We start from the raw sequence: 26287 nt of genomic DNA, 5'->3' as shown, positions 1-26287 counted from the left end.
TCCCCTAAAGACTTGCTTACTGTAATAGGTCAGGAACAACCAACTCCAGAGGTGGTTACACAGAGTTTGATCAGCCTTAATTTAGTTTCTCTGGGCAAAATTCCACACTTTGTTATATCCACACAACCTCACTGAAACCAATAGACATTTATGGCCATAACAGAAGACAAAACTCAGCCCTTTGTTCTAACCTAATATGAATGTGAGACTGCAGATATATAACAAACTGCTGTACAAAATTCTAAGAGTTAGTTACTGAAAGTGTGGCATCCCTCTTCCCCAGCAACAGTATTACCATAGCTTTCAACAGCACTGTTAATCTCCAAATCAAAAGCAGTTGAACTGAAATCATGTCTACTCCATATACTTGTGTTTTAAAGAGCAATGTAATTTCACTTAGCTCTTCACCACTTACTCTAATAAATAAATAAATAAATAACTAAGGGAATGACAAACCTAACAGGAAAGAGGGCCCCAATCTGTAAAGTTGAACTATAGATCTGAATTTCCCCCAAGTTTGCAATAAGCACATTTAGGGCTTTGGTTAAGGCTCGTGTCTTCTTAATATGAATAGAAATGTCATCTTATTTTTGTTTTCAGTGGTATGAGTCTATGGAGTTCATCCACTTTTTGAATTTTTTGAGAAATAAATCAGAAATTTCAGACTGCTAGAAAAGCAACATTAAGTACCTTACTGATAACCTTGTACACTTCATAGGCAGCACCTCGAGCATTGGCAACACTTTCTAAGTATGGGTAGCCCTGTCCGAGAAAGAATGCGCCACGGAGCAGAGAGAATAATACCTACAGGGAACAAAAACAGGAGCTAGCGTACAGTTGTTCCAGACCTGCAGTTTTCTTAGTGCTAAATGTCATGGTAATCCTGGTGGTTCTGTAAGAGCTTTTCCAGAAAAAATATAAAAAAAGAAAATCAAAACTAAAATTTCAGGCTGCATTTTCCAAGCTCCCCCAGTTTTTATTCTTTCGCTGGATTTGACACAGGAAGTGGTGAATGTAGCTATTGTGTGAAGCCATATGCCCTTTAACAGTTGGATTAGCTTTTTTTGTTGCTGCTGCTTTCACTAACTCCCATGAAGAGAATAAATAGTGAAATTAGCCATCTCTCCATCTCTTTGCAATATTAAAAACCTCAGTGTCCTCAAAGAGAGTTAATCCACAGTTTCCTGAGCCCCCAATCCTTCAAAGTGCATATTATGCACTGTGACTACTTCCACTGAAGTCAAGTTCTGATCAGAAGTCAATGGGGCTACTCACAGTGCATAAAGCACGTACCTAAGTCTTTGCAGGATCAGGGCCTTATTCCTTTCCAAAGGAAAAATAATCTAAAAGTATTGGTAAAGTACAATAATCCCTTGCAGGGATTTAAAAAAAATGAAAGATGGTCACATGGCTATGACACCGGCAGACCAGATGCCAGCTCATGCCAAAGCCCCAGACTTCACTGAATGCTTACAGATGCATAGCTGGAAGCCAGGCCAATTCACTTGTGTATTAGTATAGATCAAAGTGATTGTTAAATGTATCAGAATGTATTTGCTGTTTAAACTTCATGAAAACTAATGAGATGTTAATGCATTGTTTTAACTAATGCATTGTTTTCACTTATCTGGATCCCGTTATAATGCTGTAGCAAATATTCACATAGTGTATGCCCCTGTCAGTAAGTAACCCATTAAATGAGAAAGAAGCCTTGTGGAATGCAAATCAAGAACTTTAACAGAAAAGTGTTAATTTCAAAGCAAGTGGTCATTGTGTGTGATGATCGAAGGTCAAAGACTCCAAATGTATTCCTCACTCTCTGCCATCAAAGGAAAAGCCCACAGGGGTATTGAACCTGTCAGCTTGTTTTCTGTGGGAAGAAAACTATGAGTATGGATTCAGGGAAAAATCCTTCATCTCTACACTGTTTGGATTCTAACAGGGCAGAATAAATGAACATGGAGATAGAGATTCCATGAGTTATTCTGGGTCGCCCTGAGAGACTTTTGGGAAACCGGCAGATCACTACATCTCTGCTACCATTTGGAATTATAGACTGACTCATCTGTACATATATTTTATCTTCTTTAATCTCTCAATAACTCTTATTACCTTTTCTTAGCTAATAAACCTTTAGTTAGTTTACTATAGAATTGTCTACCAGCGTTGTCTTTGGTATAAAATCTAGGATACTAATTGATCTGGGGTAAGTGATTAGACTCTGGGACTGGAAGCAACCTGAATGTGGTGTGATTTTTGGTGTAAATGACCCTTTATCATGAAGTCAAGTTTGTCTGGGTGGCAAGATAGACTAGAGAGTCTGTCTGTGACTCCATGGTAAGACTGGTATAGTGATCCCGGAATTCACATTTGTTACTGGCTTGGTAAAATCTAATTATAGAACACACCACCAGTTTGGGGTGTCTGCCCTGTTTTCTGACAGCCTGCCCTGAGATAGGCATTCATGGTCGTGAACCACTCCAGACAGCATGACAGTGACCAAATGAGATATTTGTTTAGGAACTTTGAGGTCTTAAATATGTAGATTCAACATCTCTGTTGATTTATATTAAACATATTTTAACATTTAGTCTGATGGGTACTTTGTGCCTGAGTAGAAATTATAGATCTTTTTACGCGGTACTTAAACAACAAAGCATTTTCTCTAATTTATAGACCATTTTTAAAAAGTTTGCCTCAGCTAATCAGACTATACTGTGCTGTACTTACAATTAACACACATCCGAGGTCATAATTCTCTTTCTCCTCCACTGTGAGTTTGGTTCCATACCAAAATGCAAGAGCAAAGGCTCCAAATAAAATAAACTCTGTGAAACCCAAAGATGTGTAGGTGGTAACGGATTTTTTGACTCCAACTTTCCTAGCATTCTCTAGGTTAACATCATATCTGAAAACAGATGATAAAATGTTAAATTTGGTATTTACCCAGATGACATTCATTTCCCTAGCTTCCTTTCATGCTTCTAGGGTTTTCTGCCATAAAAATAAATTATCTAGATTCTTAGATCGTGTGAATCAACACAGCTTCATCAGAGGATCTGGCCCGTGGCTGTTCTGAGTGAATTATCAGGCACACAGATAAACATGATATGTTGGGGAACAGTCAACACAGCTTTTGTAAACGGAAATTGTGCCTCACCGATCTATTAAAATTCTTTGAGAGTTTCAGCAAGCATGGGGACAAGGGTGATCCAGTTGATATAGCGTACTTGGCCTTTCAGAAAACCTTTGACAAGGTCCCACACCAAAGGCTCTTAAGCAAAGACATGGGATAAGAGTGATAGGAAACAAAGGGTAGGAATAAATGGTCAGTTTTCGCAGCAGGGAGAGATAAATTACAGATCCTTTGGGGACCCTGCTCAGAGACCTGTGCTGTTCACATATTCATAAATTATATGAAAAAGAAGGTGAACAATGAGGTGGCAAAAATTGCAGATGATACAAAATTATTCAACATAGTTAAGTCCAGAGCTGACTGCAAAGAGTGACAAAGGCATCTCACAAAACTGGGTGACTGGGCAACAAAATGGCAGATGAAATTCTATGTTGATAAATCCAAAGTAATGCACATTGGAAAACAATCCCAACTATACATAAAAAACGACGGGGTCTAATTTAACTGCTACCACTTAAGAAAGAGATCTTGTAGACAACATGGACAATTCTCCAAAAACATTTGCTCAATGTGCAGCAGCTGTCAAAAAAGCTAACCGAATGTTAGGAACCATTAAGAAAGGGATAGCTAATAAGACAGAAAATATCATCATGCTACTGTGTAAATCCATGGTATGCCCACACCTCATATAATGTGTTCAGTTCTGGTTGCCCCATCTCAAATCAGATATATTAGAATTAGAAAAGGTACAGAGAAGGGCAACAAAAATTATTAGGGGTTTGGAACAACTTCCAGCTGAGGAGAGATTAAAAAGACTGGACTGTTCATCCTAGAAAAGAGATGACTAAGAGAGGATATGATAGAGGTCTAGAAAATGAATGAAGAGAAAGTGAATAGGAAACTGTTATTTATCCCTTCATGTAACATAAGAACCAGGGGTCACCCAATTAAATTAATAGGTAGTAGGTTTAAAACTTACAAAATGAAGTACTTCTTCACATAATGCAGTCAACAACTCTTTGCCAGGCCAAAAGTATAACTGGGTTCAAAAAAGAATTAGATAATCTCATGGAGGCTAGGTCCATCAATGGCTATTAGCCAAGATGGTCAGGGGTGGAACCCTATATGCTGTGGATGTCCCTAAACGTCTGAGTGCCAGAAATTGGGACTGGATGACGGGATGGATCACTCAAAAATTGTCCTGTTCTGTTCATTTACTCTGAAGTATCTGGCACTGGACACTGTCAGAAGACAGGATGCTGGACTAGATGGACCATTGGTCTGACCCAATGTGGCCATTCTTATGTAATATTGGAAAAATTGGCCCGAAATCAACAACATGAAATTCAATAAAGACAAGTGCAAAGTACTACAATTGGGAAGGAAAAATCAAATGCACAAATACAAAATGGAGAATAACTGGCTAGGTAGTAGTACTGCAGATCTGGGAATTCAAGTATATCACAAATTGAATATGAACCAACAACGTGATGTATTTGTGAAAAAAAGATAATATTCTGGGGTGCACTCAGGGGAGTGCCATTTAAGACATGGGAGGCAACTGTTCCACTCTACTTGTCTCTGGTGAGGCCTCTGCCAGAGTAGTGTATCGGTTTAGGAAAGGTGTGAACAAACTAGAGAAAGTCTAGAAGAGAGCAACAAAAATGATAAAAAGTTTAGAAAACCTGAGGAAAGGTTAAAAGAACTGGGCATGTTGGTCTTGAAAATTGAAGACTAAGCGGGGACCTGGCTAACAGTCTTCAAATATGCTAAGGAGTGTTACAAAGAGGATGGTGATCGGTTGCTCTCCATATCCACAGAAGACAGGACAAGAAATAATCAGGGTAATCTGCAGCAAGGGAGGTTTAGGTTAGATATTAGGAAAAACTGTCTAAATATTAGGATAGTTAAGTACTGGAATGTGTTACCAAGGAAGGTTGTGGAATTCCCATTATTGGAGGTGTTTAAGAACTGGTTAGACAAACACCTATCAGAGATGGCCTAGGTATACTTGACCCTGCCTCAGTGCAGGGGGCTGGAACTGATGATCTCTCAAGGTCCCTTCCAGCCCTACATTTCTAGGATTCTATGAATATCAGCTCTCAAATGTAAGAATTAGTGCTCACTCAATTGTTGAAGAAAAACTGCTTTAGATAAAACCAAACAAGTAAACAGAAGCCAGAATCCCCTTTGACTCCACAACCTGGCAGTAGTTCGCTCTTGCTGAACACTGTTGGAAGCCAGGAACTATTCTCATAAGCTAAGTTACCAAGATATATGCCAATAGCAAGCAATCAAATACAAATTAAGCACCATATTATGCTAGTTAACCCCTGTGAGACAAGGACAAAGATTAACAGTTAGTTAATGAAAAAAATCACTCTTTTTCCTTGCCATTCCTTTACAAGCTTATGGTTTTCCATCAATCAATAACAGCTTCTGTTCACTCATTAGCTATCTAATCCCCTTTAGCTTCTCAAGGGCATTACAGAAAGAACTGCTCAGCCCAGCCATGTTCTCAGAACGTTTCAGGAGGACGTACATATCATTTTATTGTTCAATGGCATGCTCAGAAGCTTTGTAGGAACCTCTCAACACATATGTACAAAAATGCCCTGACCAAAAGTGGGAAGCCCCAAAATGAATGGCACAGTTTGCGCAGTAGTGAAGGGATACTAAAATGATGTGTAATTAATTTTTTCCACATACACTATATATCATTGGTGCTGTTCAGATTAGATCAAGAAGAGGAATATTTGCAAAGCACTAAGCACACACTTAACTTTAAGCATGTGGGTAGCCCCCTTGAAGTCGATGACATAGGAAAGTGATAGGCAATTTTACCTAAGGTCATGATCCAGTAAAGCATGAGGTTAACTGTAAACACTTTAATCAATGATTTCAGTGGGAGTGTGCATGTGCTTAAAGTATTTGCAGAAGTGCTTTGTTGGACTGGAGCCTTAGAGAAGATTGCATTTTCTATAGCTTCAGCTTCCAAATTCAACTTCAGGTTAGTGTCAGGGGGAAATTGGGCCTTACAATGCCCCTCCATAATGTAGGTCAATTGAGTGATTGCAAATATTCATGGATGACAGAAAACATCTCCTTCCATATGCTCATATTTATCTTCATCTGAACTTCTCAGCTGTCTGGGGGATAAACTGACAGATCATCTTTGATTTTTTTAAAATAACCACATCACTTTCCCAAATATTATGTACAATCAATATTCGTTAAAAAAACTCACTTTGATAATGCCTTCATCTGTCCATTGAAAGCAACAACTGTTCTGATAGCAGTCAAAATTTCTTCCGCCACAGCTCCTGCTCTAGCATAAGCAGTCAGCTCTTTTGTAGTGAACGATGCCAGGAACTGGAAAATTCAGAGGGTGGGGGGAGGGGAAAGTATTTTATTGCAATCTATTTAAGTGGTGTAAATTATGTACAGATACAAAGGATGATCAAGCACTTAGGGAAGAGCCTAGAATTTAGGAGACCTGGGTTCAAGTCCCCACTCCAACACAGTTTTCCTGGGCAACTTCGGGTAAGTAACTTCTTTCCGTGTTTCACTTCTTCATGTGTAACATGGGAATCCCCTATCTTGCATGGTGTTGTGAGGCTAAATACAATGAAGATTGTGGGGCACTCAGAAACTATAGTAATGGAGGCCATGTAAATAACTTAGCTATCTTAATTATAGGTCACAATCCTGTTTCTTCCTCCACCATTTTCAGTGGTTGGGGGGGGGGAAAGAAAACAAAATACAACCTATAAATGGAAACACTTTATCAATTTTTCTGTGCATTACAAGCAATATCTACTAATGCGGGCACAGTTGATGAATGCTGATCATCCTCTTCCCATGTGGTGAGTGGTGGTGACTGGAAGCAGTCCAGGCCTCCATGGCATGCCAATGCCTGCCTGCTGATGCTCTTTGTAGACAGAGCTCTGCAAATTTTGGGGCAGGAGCCAGTGGAGTAGGAGAAGGGCTGCTCTCCATGCTCTCCAAACTTTGGGGTCATGTTGCTTTGGGGTTCACTCCCTCTCAATCTGTTTTTAGAAGTAGAATTCTTATTTGTTTTTCCCCAGCACTTACGATTGATCCAACTGCTACTGCTGCAAAAAGGAGAGGGCTAACTGACAAAATCACCAAAGTCAGTTTCCACCCATAGACGAATCCTATAACAATCGCTGTCAGAAACGTGGCAAAGAATTGTACAAATATACAGAACTTGTCTCCGATGCCTTCATGGATGGTGTTAATGTCACTGTTAATTAAAAAAAGAGATTTGTTAACTTTGATGACTGCCTCCTCCTCACAAATTTTTCTGTTTTGCTGGAGAAAAGCTTGTCAGAAGTTTAACTGTTCAAATCATTGGGCAGTAGGAATTTTGGACATGGATACTGAACAGCTCTTTGTGGGGCTAGGAACTAGCAGATCACAACTCATTTTCTGTGATGTAACCTCTAGATAGACTTCTGCCATTGCTACCCCTGCTCATTCACACGTGACCCAATTCATTTATGCAATATCCAAAAGGAATAATCCACACAAAAACAAAAATTCACCCCCAAAATCTTTACATTACTTTTTCCTCAAAGTTTCCCTATGTATTCTATCTTCTTCAATTTTGTTATTAGATTTTAAGATCTTTGAGGCAAGGAATATTTCCATTTTGCATTCTATACAGTGACAAGCACAGTGTTAGTAAATTATTATTTGCAAAACCATTGTGTGTCACACTAATTTTCTCTTGCTAGTTACATATGTGGGAGCTAGGATTGGTGAAATTCAAGCCTCTCTCATTCCCTTCAGGATTCACATCTTACGAAAACTGGGCATATCCCTCCCTGCAAAAACTTAAATCTGGAGAAACTCTTCATACCCTGATCATACCTTCCTCTGAATCCCTGCACAAGAGACCTGATCCAAAGATTCCTAATGATTTTAACTGGTTTTGGATCAGGTTCAAAATGATAACATAGTGCCCATAACTATGAGTGCAGTTTCATTTCATACAGTGTCAGAGGTTTCAGTGTTTGTAAACTAGCTGGAGACAGCAGAGCTGTTTATCTACAGTAGTTTGCAAAATAGCTCATAGACACTACAAAGCCAATGTCAGAGGAGTAAGATATTGCATTTCACAGGATAAGTCCTCGCAATGGAAATGTCACTGAAACTCTGAAAATGAAGTGAAAAATGATAATGAATCCGTCCCTCAGATAGCAGTAATATTTTGGGTCTTAGTTAAAAAGGTTTCCTGGAAAATCCCTGTAGCTAATTCTATAAAGGTAAACATCAGACTTCTTTTTGGCTCATGTTCCGGATGCATAGATAAATAGAGCCTTCTCACTCCGTCAGTCGGGTGTTCAACGTTCCAATCTGGCTGGTATCAAACCAAGCCATCTCCTGGTGAAGTATTGCGAAAAAGAACTTTTGTCGGATTCTTGCTGTCTGTCTTGCAGCTGAGGTCAAAAATGTCCAGACTTGGATGGTGCTCAGTATCACTACAGCAAAGCCAATACCCACATAGTCGTAGGCAAACCTGTAGTAAAACAGTAAAAGTCCATAAGGTCAATTGCATCTTGCAAGACAAGTTAGACACATCAGGTCACGTTCAACCCTGCTGAAGCCAATGGGATGTAATTCAGGGCCAAATTTGGCTTACAGCCTAATGGACAAAAAAATATAGAAACTACACTGTGCTATTCTTATGAAAATAATTGCAGAGGTTCTTACCTGGTCATTTCAGCTTCTATATCCAAACCTGGAATTGCTGGACAAGTAGAGCTACGATTCATCACAGCTGAAAGATTAACTGTAACAAAGAAAAATATTCAGTTTTATTAGAACAGGCATAAAACAAATCATGGCGGTTTTAGGCCATAATCTTATGGGTGTTTTGTAGGACACTACACTCCCTGCAACTGCTCTGTAGATTTATAACTTTCATGGTGGCCATCATCCTTCCAGTGGAGGATCAAACAGGGCAAACTTCTGAGTCAGCTCAGAGGGTTACTGTAGAGTGATGTCACGGATTTAGCTCACTACGTCAAAGGGCACTGGTCAGATCATAGCTTCATCTGATCTGACCGTCTGATTCCAACAGTGGCCAATATCTTATTTTTCAGAAGTTGATAACTCCCCCTTCTACCTCACACAAGGCAAAATTCATCCATACAGACACCACAAGTCTGACTTTTATGCACCACTTAGGTTCCACTCAAAACTGGGCCCAAGTTGGGTCCAAGTGGTGGCTCAGCCTTTTGGTGGCTGTCTGCAAAAAGGTAAATTTCACTAATAAGGCACCTAACCAAAGGTGCAAAACTGTTCAGACCAGGGAGAAATGGGAGACCCCTTCCAGGTGTCAGCACATATATTTTAGGGTAAGTTATGATTGCCCTTATCATAAGCTTAGCTCTTATAAAGGCAAAGTAGTATTAATGGTCCTATTTTGTTGTTTTAAAAATCCAATCACAGAACTTGATTTGGTGACCTCCTGGGACAGTGCATTCCATGGATTAACTATACGCTATAGAAAGTAGTAAATTGTTTTACAGTTACCAAATGTACTGCTCTGTAATTTATCAAGTGTCTATATTGCTACTGTACTATACAGCAAGGTAAAAAGGAAGGACTGCTCAGAATTTGGGGGAGGGATAACTCAGTGGTTTGAGCATTGGCCTGCTAAACCCAGGGTGGTAAATTCAATCCTTGAGGTGACCACTTAGGTCTGGGGCAAAATCAGTACTTGGTCCTGCTAACGAAGGCAGGGGGCTGGACTCAATAACCTTTCAGGGTCCCTTCCAGTTCTATGAGATAGGTATATCTCCATATATTATATTATTTAATTCACTATGCTCTTCATGGCCTTTAACACCACAGCAGCACTCCATCCTGAACCTCTGCCAATCCAGTAAATAAGAGATCCTAACAAATATTTTCAGAAGTTGAACAAACTTTATTTACCTGAAGACAAATTTACTGCTTGGCCAATCGTCACAAATCTGTTTGTCATCTCTCCAGAGACAACGATAATAAGTGGCAGCCCTGTTCCATTTGCAACAGCTGCAATCAAACCTATTATCATCAAAATGATATCCAGCCAATCGGCATACCCAAACTACATAAATATAAAGAAAAAGGTATTAATTGAAGGTTGACAAATTCACATAATTGTGACAATATCCTACTAAGACACATAGAATAGGATTTGTTTTTACATAGCACCATTCGCGATTTGGGTATCCCAAAACACTTAATGAAGCAATGAATTGGATACTGTGAAGGCAAACACAACACTTGGGATGCACTTTGAAAAAGCTTACACAGAGTTTTAGGCCAGTTTTTATTGAGGGACTTCGGACATGTTGGTAGGATGAATCCCCTAATCTGCAGAAAAAAAACGAATCTATCTTACATTTCTCACAAAGTGATAACATCACCTGTGCAACTCACTGCCTCTCTGTGTGCATTCTACTACATCACATATTTACTCAGTCCATTTAAAATGTAAACAAGAACAGGTAGTTGACAAACATTTGGCTGCTGCCTACCAATAGAAACGGGTATGTAGCAGTTATCACATTTAAGAAAAACACAGCATTTGTTTCCCTGGATAATTCATGAGACATTATGCACGAATGGTAAAATTATCTCCAGTTGAGAGAGCCAGGGCAAGGCCCTACTTACTGCACATGCTTCACTTCAGTCCTTAACATGGGTGAATTTCACTCCGCCATGGTGCTAGTGCTGAAACATCGTCAAGCACTGGCCGTTAGCTGTGGGGGGAACTTTGCACAACAGGCCATATTTTTAAAGAGGGAAGCCTGAGATCAACGCACAAAAATGGCTGTGCGGCAATACTAAGTTTTGCACAGACCTCTTTCCTCCCTTTCGAAATGCAGTATTGTGGTTGCACATTAGTCTGTCACCATAACGTACAACAGGCAAAGAAAAGGAACAATGAGAAATAAAAATCAAACCAATAAACTATGCACTAACCAATTTCAAAACGCCAACCATCTTTTCCTTTGATTTCTCATTTTTCTTTCTAAAGATATTAATGCAAAATTAATCCAGGCCCTTTCTTGAAAGGCAGGGCAAGAAATTTAACAACGTATTAAGATCAAGGAACCCCTACTTTTTCTTGTTCTTTTTTAACTCATCATTTTGCTCAGGTTTTTCATCATGTTGGAAAGTAGGATTGCCATAGCCATTCCTTGCAGATTCTGTGGAGGGGAAAGTAGGTTTTGCTTTCACAAATGGTAAGGTCTTTTAAGTCAGCTTCTTATGAAGCACATTAAATCCCTTTCTGAATTATCGGAGCACCAAAACAGTTGATTTTTTTAAAGCAGGAAAACTACATTTTTTCTCATGCTCTTGAAACAGCTCAGTGACTTTCAATTTTTTTCTCCCCAAAGATAACACCCAAGCTGAGAACAAACATCATTTTCAGCCCAAAAAACTAATTTTAAGGGAAGTTATTAAAGACTAACTTGGGCCTCAGTCTTGCAAAAACTGAGGGTATGCCTAAGTGTATGTCTACACTAGAAGTGCTACAGGGGCACAGCTGAAGCTATACTCTCTGTAGCATATACACTTACTGCAATGATGGAAGGGATTAGTGAATCCACCTGCTAGGTTGATGGAAGAGTTCTTCTGTCAACCTAATGGTGTCTACATTGGGGCTTAGGTCGGCTTATCTATGTTTCGCAAGAGGATGAACTTTTCACACCTCTGAGAAATGTAGTTAGGGGGACCTAACTTTTAGGTGTAGACCAGGCCTTTGTCTTTGCAGGATTGGGGCCTTAGAGTGGAACAGGCATTTTATTATTTGTCAGTATTTCAGTAGTACCTACAGCCCTCAACCCTACTGTGCTATGGCTGTATAAACACAAGCAAAAAAAGAGGATCTCCACCCAAAAGAGTTTATAATCAATGAATAAGATGAGAAATAACAAGTGGATGAAAGAAACAGGCAGAGGAATCAGAACAGAATAGTGAGGTGACTGTGAACTATAGGATAAAAGATGGTCACAACACACCAGCTGTCTATCCTATCTCAACCTGAACTATAACTACTGTGTTTTCTATCACTAGTTTTTAGAACACCTTTGTAGAGACTTACAGGACAGTATTATGTTTATTTTGATTATAGAACAATTCAAATACAGTTAACTGGTTCCTGACTCACATAATGGAGCATTTGCATGCTTAGGCCCCATTGCTGATGCATGTAAATAACTTTAGGCATGTGAGCAGGCACATTGAAACTCAATGGGACTTTTCATGTGCATAAATGCTCGCAGGATGGGAGCCTTAGTTATTGTTAAGCTGGAGTGCCACACTAGGGTCACTTAAGTTGGTAGAAAGGCCACACAGACCTACGCCCAGCCAGTGCTGTGATTAAGTTAAAAGAGAATACATGTATTCAGGGCTAGCTAAGAATATTTTCTGAATGCTGTTTCCTCCACATAGATTCCCCAAAAAGGGTCCATACTCGCTGGGTAAAGACACCACAGAAGAAAGCTTAATAGCCAGAGTAGCATGATTTGTGGAGGACGATGGGAGGGCTGATCTGTTTTTCCATAGAAATCCCTCATGGCTACCAGACAAGATTCAAAATGTGGCTTAGTTTCGTGGCAATGGAGTACATCCTTCCAACAACTAGCCTAACATTCAAAAGAAGAAACAACTAACCGAAAAACTTACTAGGATCAAGTGGTTCCTTTTCTGTGTAATTCATGAAATCATCCTTCATTGTGTTATTCTGTTGTATGGTTATTAGACTTGCAGAAGTAAATCACTTTGGGTAAAATCTGCATACACAAGGAAACAGCACAACCTTTCAGAGACAATAGCCATTCAAAGAGTTCACATTAAGATATGTTTGTTTCTTTATTGTTTCCTTTCAACAACTTTTCCTAGGGAAGAAAAAATATTTATCATTACATACTACTTTTACATCAGGGTAAATTACTTTTCTAAAGAACTATGTTCATTTTTAAAAATTAGGACAACAATGCGGCCTGCTTCCTGGGGGTACTCAGGGCTGTGGCCACCTGCCCTTAGCACGAGAAAGCCTTGTCTGTGCCTGATGGGGGTCAACTCCCCAACTCCAGTGACCACAGGCAACACAAGCACTCCCCTCTAGGCCTAGGCAGGCCCTGCTGTCTCTTTACAGGTTAGCGATAGGCACATTCCAACCCTTGAGCTCTCCGAGCATTTCCCTGGAGTGTGAAGCCCCTGCTCCACTGCAAACTCACAGTATTTACAGATTTGCTGTTTGGAAAGGAACAAAACACCCCAGCTTACCAGTTCCAGCTCAGATCACCTCTTTGCTTAACACACGGCACTTAGATACATTTATAGTGAAAACGAGCAAAAGTTTATTTAACAAAATAGAGATGTAACCCCCCTTTCAGTGCTGGTTTAGAACCTGAATGCAGTGCAAACAGGAGCGGGGTACCTCACAGTTTTTGGACAGTTCCAAAGTTTTGGTCACTCTGGGCTCATTTTACTGTGCTGCTGGTAGGTTCCTGACTCCCCCTACTCGTATGCTAAAGGATCTAGCTACTTGGCCGTGCTTCCAGTGAAACAAGGGATAACCACACTAAGGCTGTGGCTACAGCACTTGAACTCACAAATAATTCAAACTCACACAAGCAAACACATTAAAAACAATAACTATAAACTTTATGTAAGGACGTGACCAAATAGAAATAGACAATCAGTGAAAATATTAAATGATTAAAATGATTAGAGATCAAGAATGCTTTGTAATTACTATAGGCTCTGCCAAGCGGCATGGTAGGTCACATGACCACACACTCTCTCAATGTTCCTAAACAAAAGTGTCTCTTCCCACACCCACACCCAGTTCTGTCTCTCCCCCACATCTCAGGTGGTGCATGTGGAGACATGTTGCAGGCCGGTAAGGAGATGCTGTTAGAAACACACCTTATTATACTGGGAATTGGCAGTGCAGGTCTTGATGATACAAGTAGATGAAAATCCTTCCGCAGATGCAATGTGCCTTCATGGTGTTGCTGGCACAGAGGTGCCCGAGGCAAAGCAACAGGGGTTCGTTGCCCGGCGTGCTTCGCGCCAATAAACACACCGGGGTGGAGAAACAATCAAAGGTTATTTGAGATCTCAAAGTGGTGCAAGGAGACAGGCAAATCTCAAATCGAGCACACAGAACAAAGCAGCTTCTCTCTTCTTATACTTTACAATTAAGCCCCCCCTTCTCTCCCTCTGTATCACCCCCCCCACACACACTCCCCCTCCCTTCTCTACCGAAGACATGTTTATACATTTAAGCCGTTAAATCATTCTAGGGCTATAAATCTAGCTTGTTAGTAACATTCCTCTAAACAATCATTGGGTCTTATTTACTCTAGTTTACTATGTTTGCATGTTTCCTCCAGCTAGAAACATGCAAACCTCATCATTATTGCTTAGGACCTGGTTATAAGCAAGGTCGTAATAGGTAACTGACTATTTACACATTCCAATTCCTGTCCTTGGCTTTTAAGGCCGCTTAGAGCTAAACATGGAAGAACAGAGTTTAAACATGGAAGAACTCTGGTTCATATATAGGCCTAATGACGTCATCAATGGTGCAAAATTACAACCTAACTGCCCATATAACTCTAAGGGCTTGGCTACACTTGCAAATTAGAGCACATGAAAGCAGCCACGGGTGCCCTCGCTCACTACCTGTCCACACTGGCAAGGCACGTAGAGCGCTCTGACTCCGCAGCTAGAGCGCTCCTGGTACTCCACCTCGGTGAGTGGAATAACGTTTGATGCACCCCCGCTGGAGCGCTGCGGCGCCAGTGTGAACGGGGTGTTGCATTACTGCTCTCTGATCGGCCTCCGGAAATGTCCCATAATCCCCTTAAGTCAAGTGGCTACTCTTGTCATTGTTTTGGAATCACTGCAGAAATGCGTATATGCCCTTTCAAAGCTCCGTTTCTGACAGCCCGGTATGCTTATCTGCTTCGAGACAAAGCAACCATTACTGTGGAATGCTGGGGGGGGGGGGGAAGGGGTGGTGTCTGCTGCTGTCTGAACTTACAAGACAGCATGCCCCAAAAACCCACTCTCTCCCCCCACATACATACAACACACTCCCTGTCATACTCCACCCTGCCCCCATTTGAAAAGCATGTTGCAGTCACTTGCATGCTGGGATAGCTGCCCATAATGCACCGCTCCCAATGCTGCAAATGTGGCCACGCCAGTGTGCTTGAAGCTGTCAGTGTGGACAGACTGCAGCACTTTCCCTACTGCGCTCTCCGAAGGCTGGTTTAACTCAAAGCGCTCTACATCTGCAAGTGTAGCCATGACCTAATACAGGATACCCCCTCCGGTTCCATTTCTGGCTGAGTGGTCAGGAGACTGATTCAGGAAAGCAGGTCCTGCCTAGGGATCACTGGAAATGGATTAACCGCCCACTCCCTTCTGACAGTGCTGACAGTCTTTAAAGCTTGGAACCCATGGGTTCTAAAATCCCGGATCTGGTGTGAGCTGGCTGCATGCCAGGCAGGCTGGAAGCAGTGAATGGCAGGAGAGACAGGCTATCTCCTCCGGTTGCTGGCAGGCAGCGACAGGAGGATTGTCCCCTCCTGGGGCTTTTCTGCAGGCTGGGGTTACAAGTTAGGCCAGTTGCTGGGCCTGGAAGTGCTGTGCTGGCAGACTGCAGGCAGACCTGCTCTCCCCTCTGCTTCCCAATTGGTCTCTCCCACATGGCGGGAAAGCCAAGCTATTCATAGCCTTCCTCCTGCTTTCCCAGGCCTCCAGGACTTCCAGGGGGATTTAAAGGGCCAGGAGCTCCCGGCCGCCCCGCTACCGCCCCGGGCCCTTTAAATCACTGCCCAAGCCCTGCTGCCGGAGCTCTGGGGTACATCTGCTGAAGCCACTGCCCTTCACCCTGCCCTTTTTAGCTGTAAGATTCTGCGGTCTGCTTTTGACAGGGGTTAAAAAATGGCAAAGGGGGCGAATGGGAGGAGGGGGGTGGCCAGGGTGTGAGCAGGGGGTGGAAATGTACTGGTCGGGGGGTCAAGCAGCTGGAGGCAGCATTAGGAGAGGGGCTAAAGGGAAAATCAGGGATGGGGGGGGGAGGAGGCGGAGTTAAGCCCAGGCCTGAGGCTCTGGCAGAGGGTGTCACAGGGCAAAACCCGACACAGGCAGGGGCAGAGGGGGAAGCAGTTACACCAGTGGCATTGCGACACCCGTGTTTGCAAAAATGGTGGGGGGTAAAGGGGCTTTTTTTATTTCCCCTCTCACAGACAGCACCTCTCAGCATCGGCTTCCCAGGGCTGGGTTCTTAAAGGCACAGGCATCCCAATGCCTAGTCAATGCAACTCCTCTTTGTCTGATCTAACCTACTGAGGCTATGTCTACACTACAAAGTTCAAAGCGCTGCTGCGGGTGCCAATGCTCCTGGTAATCCACCTCGATGAGGGGATTAGCTCCGAGCACTGGGAGCCGAGCCTGTCCACACTAGCGCTTTAAAGCGCTCAAACTTGCTGCGCTTGGTGTGTGTGTGTGTGGGGGGGGGGGGGTTGTGTGTGTGATTTTTCACACCCCTGAGCCAGCAAGTTAGAGCGCTTTAACTTGCCAGCGTAGTATCTGATTGCATAGAGTCTCCTAGCAGTTGTCTTATCTGTTGCTGGGATTCCCTGAATTCCCTGAATTTTTAAATGTAATTTTTTCTTCTCATTTTAGAGCTGACTGAATTTCTGGCCTAGTGTCAAAACTTTGTTTTGAGTCAATCCACCAATGGGGATTGCATTTTTGCAACTGTTATTTTGCCTCTCAGTCTAGCCCTTAGTGTTTTTCCGCATGCCATTGTGTACAACTTGATTCTCAAATATTCAATAAAGGCAGTATATTATCTCCTATAACGACTTTCTCCCTGGAAAAAAATCTATTGTAATTACTGCCATCATGGGTCAGACCAATAGTCCGCCTAATCAAGTATCCTGTCTTGTGACAGTGGCCAATGCCAGGTGCTAATTTGGGAACGATCAGACCAGGCAATGACTCACTGAACCATCCCATTGTCCACTCCCAGCATCAGGGCTGGAGCAACCCATTAGGCGACCTAGGGCGCCACAATTTGGGGGGCGGTGACCGCGGCGGTAATTCGGCGGCGGGACCTTCCACCCCCTCTGTGGGGGGGCAGCATTTTGGGGCGGGACCTTCTGCCCCCTAGGGCGGCAGAAAAGCTGGCGGCGCTCCTGCCCAGCATGAGTTATACACCCTCGAGTCAAGAAATTTTAATAAATAAATGATTTTTTTTATGTGCCTCTTTGTTCTTAAGCCTGTAGGGTGCAGTAAGACCAGTTCCAATGCCTTGAGTTTAAACACCTGAATTAATCTTAGTCTACCCTCATAGAATTCCTGTTACCTCTCCCAAACATTTAATATACCTAAGGCCATACCTTCACTTTAAATGTGGGTTAACTCAACTTATGTCAGCATAGAGTCACTACGTCACTTGTGTGCATGCCTCCTGGACTCCTTGTCTCAGCAGTCAGGGTACTCACCAGAAGCACTTGTATAGAGTCAGAGTGAGGTGCACCATGAATAGATATCCCACTGTATTTTGGGAAGCTTTGTTTTGGCAGTGTATGCTGGGTACCAAACAGGTCAGACAGGGGTGGTTGTGGCCATGGGATCCAACTTCTTATAATGCATTGTTAACCATCCACTAATTTTATATGTATCCCATACATAAATGTATACATAATGTTTACACCTTTTTTTCTAAACCCACTATCCTGCCTGGCCCTCCTCACTGTCTGCCATCTCACACAGAATGATGGAACTTGCATGGCTCTGCACTATTGTCATGAGCGTTTGCACCCAAAGGTGCATGCTCCTTTACTGTTTGCAGATCAGCAAACATACATGTGGGGTGTGACATTATACTCTACATTCTTTATGAAAATATGCTTATGATATGGATATGACAGAGCTAATATATACTTTATGCAAGATGGCTGATGTGGGATATCATTGCAAAACTGAAGACCTATTGACTGTGTTTATCCAACCTGTATGCATGTAACATTTATCTCTGTATTTCAAAAGTTGTCTCTGTATTTCAAATGAAGTAAAAATGTTAAGTGAATCAGCATGTTCCATAGAATCTCTGTGGATAGTAATTTCATGCTGTAATAAGAATATAACATGAGGGATCTATTATCGACCACCTGACCAGAACAGTGATAGTGACAATGAAATGCTGAGGGAGATTAGAGAGGCGATCAAAATTAAGAACTAAATAATAATGGGGGGTTTCAATTATTCCCATATTGACTGGGAACATGTCACCTCAGGACGAAATGCAGAGACAACATTTCTCGATACTTTAAAGGACTGCTTCTTGGAGCAGCTGGTACAGGAACGCACAAGGGGAGAGGCAATTCTCAATTTAGTCCTGAGTGGAGCGCAGGATATGGTCCAAGACATAACTATAACAGGACCTCGTGGAAATAGTGACCATAATATAATAACTTTTAACATTCCTGTGGTGGGAAGAACACCGCAACAGCCCACCACTGTGGCATTTAATTTCAGAAAGGGGAACTATGCAAAAATGAGGGGGTTAGTTAAACAGAAATTAAAAGGTACAGTGACTAGAGTGAAATCCCTGCAAGCTGCATGGACACTTTTCAAAAGACACCATAATAGAGGCCCAACTGAAATGTATACCCCAAATTAAAAAACACGGTAAAAGAACTAAAAAAGAGCCACCGTGGCTTAACAACCATGTAAAAGAAGCAGTGAGAGATAAAAAAGCAACTTTTAAAAAGTGGAAGTCAATTCTAGTGAGGTAAATAGAAAGGAGCATAAACACTGCCAAATTAAGTGTAAAAATGTAATAAGAAAAGCCAAAAAGGAGTTTGAAGAACAGCTAGCCAAAAACTCAAAAGGTAATAACAAAATGTCTTAAGTACATCAGAAGCAGGAAGACTGCTAAACAACCGATGGGGCCCCTGGACGATTGAGATACAAAAGGAGCACTTAAAGACGATAAAGTAATTGCGGAGAAACTAAATGTATTCTTTGCTTCAGTCTTCACAGCTGAGGATGTTAGGGAGATTCCCAAACCTGAGCCAGCTTTTGTAGGTGACAAATCTGAGGAATTGTCACAGACTGAGGTGTCACTAGAGGAGGTTTTGGAATTAATTGATAAACTTAACAATAACAAGTCACTAGGACCAAATGGCATTGACCCAAGAGTTCTGAAAGAACTCAAATGTGAAATTGCAGAACTACTAACTATGGTTTGTAACCTGTCCTTTAAATCAGCGTCTGTACCCAATGACAGGAAGATAGCTAATGTAACGCCAATATTTAAAAAGAGGTGATCCTGGCAATTACAGACCGGTAAGTCTAACATCAGTACCGGGCAAATTAGTTGAAACAAACAACAAATTAGTTGAAATTAATGGGCAGCAGGTTTAAAACAAATAAAAGGAAGTTCTTCTTCACACTGTGCACAATAAACTTGTGGAACTCCTTGCCTGAGGAGGTTGTGAAGGCTAGGCCTATAACAGGGTTTAAAAGAGAACTGGATAAATTCATGGAGGTTAAGTCCATTAATGGCTATTAGCCAGGATGGATAAGGAACGGTGTCCCTAGCCTCTGTTTGTCAGAGGGTGGTGATGGACGTCATGAGAGATATCACTTGATCATTACCTGTTAGGTTCACTCCCTCTGGGGCACCTGGCATTGGCCACTGTCAGTAGACAGGATACTGGGCTGGATGGACCTTTGGTCTGACCCAGTACGGCCATTCTTATGTTCTTATGCTCTGTTAGATGAGGCCAGACAATGTTAGTGGCTTATTGAAGGAATGCACAAACACATAAAGATTACCCCAGGAACTGTGTGCAATAGGAACCTCTGAATGATAGTGCTATACAAAGGCCAACGGATGTAGCTAACTGCTACAGAGAGCAGTCTCACGTACCTACGGTGTGAGAAACTGCTATCTGTAGGAATTAGCTTCATCAGATTGCAGTGTTACAGAGGGTCTTCCAGGACCTTCTCATAAACAAACTATGGAAATGCAACCTAGATGGAGCTAAAATAAGATGGGTGCAAAACTAGTTGGAAAACAGTTCCGACAGTAGTTATCAGTGATTCACAGGCTGAAGGGGGTGAGTCAGGCTGAAAGGGCATAGCAAATGGGTCTAAGGATCAGTTCTGGATAAGTTTCTATTCAAAATCTGAATCAGTGATTGAGATAATGGCATAGAGAGTACAATTATTAAGTTTGTGAATGATAACAAGCTGCACACATACTAAATGGGAAATGACTTCCTAGGAAGGACGACTGCGGAAAGGGGTCTGGGGGTAATAGTGGACCACAAGCTGGATATGAGTACTGTGGAAAGGGATCTATTCCAAAAAACAGAACATCACTCTGGGATATCCACTCTACTCTGCGCTGATTAGGTCTCAACTGTAGTAAAAATTGGAGAGTCCAGAGAAGGGGGGGAAAAATAAGGTCTAGAAAACAGGACCTAGGAGGGAAGCAGCATCTTTTTATAAAAGCTGTTTCTTACAATCTATACGTATAAATAACTGCTACAGATAGCACATTTCTACACGTAGCAATTTCACATACATTATAGTGCAAGAAACTGCTACCTGTAGGCATTTGCTACATCAGGTAGCAGTTTACTACAATAGCAGTTCCTTATAATCCATTAGCCAGGGCCGGCTCCAGGCACCAGCCGAGCAAGCTGGTGCTTGGGGCCGCAGATTGTTCCAGGCGGCATTCCGCCCAATCCTAGGGCAGCACGGCCACTTCTTTTTTGTTTGTTTGTTTGTTGTGCCGCTCTGGCCACCCTGTAGGGGGCGGCGGCGGGGAGGACTGGAGCACCCTGCAGCAAGCCCGGCAGTTCGTCCTTCCCTCCCAGACTACCGGAGCGGCGCGGCGCCTCCTGGCAGGCGGCACACTGGTCGGGTCGCGTGGTAGCGCCCCGCTGAAGCCCTGGCTGCCCCCCTTCTCTCTCCCCCTCCCGCTAGCCGGGGCACGTCTGCAGCGCAGGGAGTCCCCCTGCACCTGTGCCAGGGCCGGCTCTAGGATTTTTGCCGCCCAAAGCAAAACCAATTTTGGCTGCCCCCCACCGTTTTTTAATTACCCCCACCCCCGGCCCCACCTCAACTCCACCCCTTCCCCAAATCCCCAGCCCTGCCTCCTCCCTGCAGGCTCTCAAGCCTGGGAGGGGGAGCAGCGGCGCGCGAAACAAGTGTTTCGCGCGCCGCGGCTGCTCGGGATCTCCCCCTCCCTCCCAGGTTTGAGAGCCTGGGAGGGAGGGGGAGACTCCGAGTGGCAGCGGAGGTGAGCTAGGGCGGCTGGGGCACATTTTTAGGGGCGGCATTCTGCTACCTGTAGGCATCTGCTACATCAGGTATCAGTTTACTACAATAGCAGTTTCTTATAACCCATTACCTATCTGTAACTGCTACCAGTAACACAGTCCTACCCAGAGCAGTTTAATACACTACACCTGTCTGGTCCCGGACAGGATCGGACCCGGTTACTTTCACCTCCGTCCCCCGCAGTGGCCACGATCCCTTTGCTTTCAGTCCCAGCGGCCAGGGCTCCCTTGGTGCGTGTCACTCCGATCTGCCACTGGCCATGGAGCGCGCAGCCCCCAGAGACGCGGCCCCGATCCTGCCGGGGAAGGTGCCCTGCTGCCCGCGTGCGGCGGCCGGGGAGCGCCGCTGAGCCCCCGTGGGAGGAGAGCGAGTAGCGCGGAGGGGCTGGGCGAGGGGTTTGCTCGGACACGCCGCTGGCGCCAGAGCGCCTGGAGCTTCCCCATCGCTCAGCCCTGGGCCGACCCCAGGCGGCCTCCTGCCCGGGGCGGGGGGGTGTGACTGTGGAGGCAGCTAGGTAAAGCCTGTCTCGGGGGATGGGAGAGATTCCTCAGCAGGAGACTGTCCCCGTCCCAGCGGTTCTGAGCCTCACCTGCCCGCTGCTCCCTGCGCTGCTCCCAGAGCGGGTGTGACTGCGGAGTGCCCACACCTGCCTTCACTCCCTAACCAAGGCAGACTCCCCGCTGTGGTGTGTCCCAGACGCTGCTCTTCCTAAACCTCAGTGCCCGCTTTACCCTGCCCCTTATAAACAGCAGGCTGCTTCCCGCCGCCCAGTTTTCAGCTACCTTGTTTCCCTTCCTCCACGTACCGAAGGATCAGGTTTCAAGGTAATGCTCTGGGCCCCCTTTGCACATCTCCTATCAGTGATTCCTTCCCCACAGTTACCCCCCCCCCCGCCCAAAAGAAGAAAACCATTTCTGGTGAAGACATGCCGCTGCGTGAATCAGAAATAGGTAAAAGGACTAAAGCCTCCAATTGTGGTTCGTTCCTGCTTAAATGAGTTTAAATGTCAACTAAAAAGTTCTGAGAATTGATTCAGAAAAACACCCCAAAGCTCAGATTCTTCACCACACTTGTAGGGACGTCTATCAGTCACTAGGGGAAAACTTATGCAGACCTTAGGGTACCCTGTGGCTCCCCACCCCTTTCCACTGTGCAAAAACAAAATCCCATAATTATCTTCCCATCCATCTGGGTGCTGATATCATCCTCATCATGCTGGAATCTGAGTGCCCAAGGCTTTTGGAAAGTCAGGGAAACCAGTGGTAGTTTTGCCTGATTAAGGTGTTCAGGCCTGGGCACTGGGTGATGATTCTTCTTTTCATTCCCCCCCTCCCCCCCCAAGGTTCAGGGTAAAATGATACAATTCCCTTTGAAAGAAAAGGCAACGTTTCCCATCGCTTTCTTCACCCCCCCCCCCACCCCCCACCACCATTACCTTTTACTTTACTGCTGGACTTCGATATTGCTCAAAACCCTACGCCTCAAGTCTGTTTATTTCTAGGGCCCCACGCTCTCATTACCATTACATTATTTTTTTTATGCTAGGCATTGTACAAAACACATTGTGACAGGGACTGACTCTTCCTAAGAGTGGCTCCATAGCTCAGATGTCTGTGTCTGTAGATTAGCAGGGGGGAAAGGTGAGAAGCACAAATACATGATTGTCCCAAGCCCCAAACTGTGTTAATCCCAATGGAGTCAATGGAATTTTTGCCATTTCAGTGGGAACAGGAACAACTCCTGCATCCGCACTAGGAGCGTTTTGCCGGTGTAGTATACTGGGATAGCTTTACTGGCAAAGGCTTTTCAAGAGTAGACCTGGCCATCGGTTTAGCTGTGCTCATGGTTGAACTCAGATACCATAGCAATGAATGCCATATAAGAATATAAGCAGAATTAAATAGGGAAGTCTTGACCAAAAGTTTGAAGCTGCTAAGCACCCACAACTCTTATTTGAAATATCGAGGAGTTGTTGGGTGCTTGGCACATCAGAAAATTAGGCCATTTTACTATTACAGTAGAACCTTGATTTTATGACCACCAATCTGACGAACAACCAGTTACAGGAATCATTTCCTCCCCCCCCCCCCCCCCCCGCGACTGGGGGGAGGAAGTAGAAAATCACAGCATGAATGTGATCCAATCAGGGCCGGCTCCAGGCACCAGCTTGCCAAGCAGGTGCTTGGGGCAGCCACTCGGGAGAGAGGCGGCACGTCCAGCTATTCGGCGGATGGTCCCTCACTCCCGCTCGGAGCGAAGGACCTCCCACCGAATTGCTGCCGCATATCGCGATCGCGTTTTTTTGTTGTTGTTTTTTTTTTCGCCGCTTGGGGCGGCAAAAACCCTGGAGCCGGCCCTGGATCCGATGAAGAACACGTTGACATCCCTTCACATTTTGAGGCCTTCTTCAGTGTGTTGGAAAATGTTTTGCTGTGGTTTGAAGGACAAGAAGAAAGTGATGCAGTGCACCATGCTGCAACTCACACTGTACCTACTGTCAGTTCGAGATATTCAATTTTATGAACTTTTCAATGTTATGAACTCCTCAGTCCCCAATTAGTTTGTAAAACAGAGGTTCTGCTCTTTTTGTGTGTAGAAGCCCCAGCCAAGACTGGAGCCACATTGTTCTAAGCATTGTAAATACACGTTGTTCAGCATTATCAAAATGCTTTTCCCCAAAAAATAAAATGTTGTCAAGGTTGACACAGTCCCACAGAAAGTTTAGATTTTGATGAAATAGAACATTTTCCCATCATAAAATGCCATCTGAAAATTTTTGACCAGCTGTTATGTTAATAAGCAACTTTAAAAAGTAAAAACCAGGGAAGCAAAGGGAAAGTGAGAGGAGGAGAAAGGGAAGAGTTGGCAAATAATTCCTGCAGTAACCCGGTGAGATATAAGGGCCCCACTTATCACTTGGTAGAAGACCAGGGAAAGTCAAAGCAAATTGCATTATTTTTTTAAACCTCCTTTATAAGTAAAAGATGACCACAATTATTTAAAAGTTGAACAGAACTGATAGTAGTGGACTGAAATAAATGCGATGGTAACTAGAACGGACATAAGCTTATAAATACAGCTTCAGTATTTAACTGTTGTGGAAGAAACAAACTTTATTTTTAGGTTGGAAGCAATAAAATTAGAGACAGCTTTATTTAGGACATGCAATTGTAAGGGAAGAACATAGCTGACAGAGAGCATTTTTGTTTTAGTTTTTTTAAAGTACAAGCAATATTACACAAGCATTTATATATTTTAGTGGCATGTATTAATTAAAAACATTTGTAGTTTGTTTATGTTATGTTTTGCTTATTTTTGTATTTTGTATTTTTGTTTTTAAATATAGCTATTTTAAGGCTGGGTCACATTGATTATTTTGCTGTTTTTATTTTCTTTTGATGTGAGCTTTGCTTTTATAGGTTCTGCGATATTAGGCTAAGACTTAGCTTAATAGTTGCTTTGTTTTTGATACTTAAATGGCAACTTAACACCCCCCCCCTTTTTTTTTTTGCTTTTACACTCCCCCTTTTGTGCTTTTTTTAGCATAGCTAAACATTTTTAAATTTTTAATTGCATTAAGCTTTGTATTTTTGTTTTTAGCTTAGGAGGATTAGAATTAGCCTTATAAGTTTTAACTGGCTATAACAATAATGCATGATTAGTATGAACATGAAAGGCATTTTTGTTATTACATTTATTACAACAACAATACCATATTTTTAGACTAAATAAAAGCAATACACCCATTAATGTTTTTATTGTAATAATATGCTGGGGTTGTTTTACTGCCTTAGTTATATAGCACATTACATTATAATTAGTACATAAAGTAAACACTTTTTAGGCTGTATGAAAAGCATGTTTTTTAATTTAATATATATTTTGAAGCACATGGATTTGACCCTGCAAGTTCGAAATTTTTTGAACCTTTGGTAGGAGTAAGCACAAATTTTGAAATTGGTTAGATATTAAAGTGGTTCAATTAAAAGAATTTGATACCTAAGGTTTGATTGTAGGACTTGTTTGCAGGCCAATAAATAATGTGATTTTTTGCGGTTATGGTGAAATTTTTTAGATATTATGGTGAATTATTTAATTTTACATGCATTTTTTTTATGGGCTTGGCAGGATTTGGTATGTGGGAGCCTACACCTCTCCTATTGGCCCATATGCTTGGAAGGAAGGAGCACTGCGAGTACTTGCACATTTATTTAGAACTAAGGGCAGAAATAATATGTAATTTACCAACTGTAGCTTGCACTTGGGTTAGCTGTCCTTTAGTAATAAGACCAGTGGCTTTTTTTAGTTGCTTTAATTTTTTATTATGTTGTTGGTCCTTAAGAATATTTCAAATTGCTGCTGCACTATTTGCACCATTTTATACGTGGTTAGCTAAGCCTTTTTTTTTTTAGAGGAGACCTGGGCTTTTTGCTGTGCTAGCCAAATAGCAGCCCCTTTGAGCGATTTAGATACATGAAAGTGATTTGAAAGCTGGATAGGGGCAGGGTAAATTTTACAGTTTTTAATGTGGCATTAATTATTGTTATTTGATATTTTAGTATATTTTTTGGGGGGATAGCATTATATTATATTTATTGTTTAAATATTTTTAGGTACTTTTGAGAGGCATTAACATTAATAGCATAGGAAGGGGTATTTTGTAATATGGTACAGGTTAAATTATTAGTTACTGGGATTATTTTAGTCCATGTAAAATTTTTAGTAGCAGAACAT

At 42.6% G+C, this 26287-nt stretch overlaps 1 protein-coding gene across 1 annotated transcript in view; it reads right to left on the bottom strand.

Annotated features, from left to right (window-relative positions):
- The window catches only part of LOC135873813 (ATP-dependent translocase ABCB1-like), a 106232-nt gene that overhangs the window by 41387 nt on the left and 38558 nt on the right, over positions 1-26287 (bottom strand). The window contains exons 4-10 of the mRNA XM_065398428.1: positions 10106-10259; positions 8876-8891; positions 8490-8681; positions 7232-7403; positions 6384-6508; positions 2731-2908; positions 691-804 (exon numbers count right to left, since the gene is read on the bottom strand). Of these exons, the coding sequence (XP_065254500.1) occupies positions 691-804; positions 2731-2908; positions 6384-6508; positions 7232-7403; positions 8490-8681; positions 8876-8891; positions 10106-10259 (951 nt within the window). The remainder of the gene's footprint in view (positions 1-690; positions 805-2730; positions 2909-6383; positions 6509-7231; positions 7404-8489; positions 8682-8875; positions 8892-10105; positions 10260-26287) is intronic.

The sequence above is a fragment of the Emys orbicularis genome, chromosome 2 (genome assembly GCF_028017835.1).
Source record: "Emys orbicularis isolate rEmyOrb1 chromosome 2, rEmyOrb1.hap1, whole genome shotgun sequence".
In the NCBI taxonomy this organism is placed as follows: Eukaryota; Metazoa; Chordata; order Testudines; family Emydidae; genus Emys; species Emys orbicularis.
This window is presented reverse-complemented; position numbering and strand designations above follow the sequence as displayed.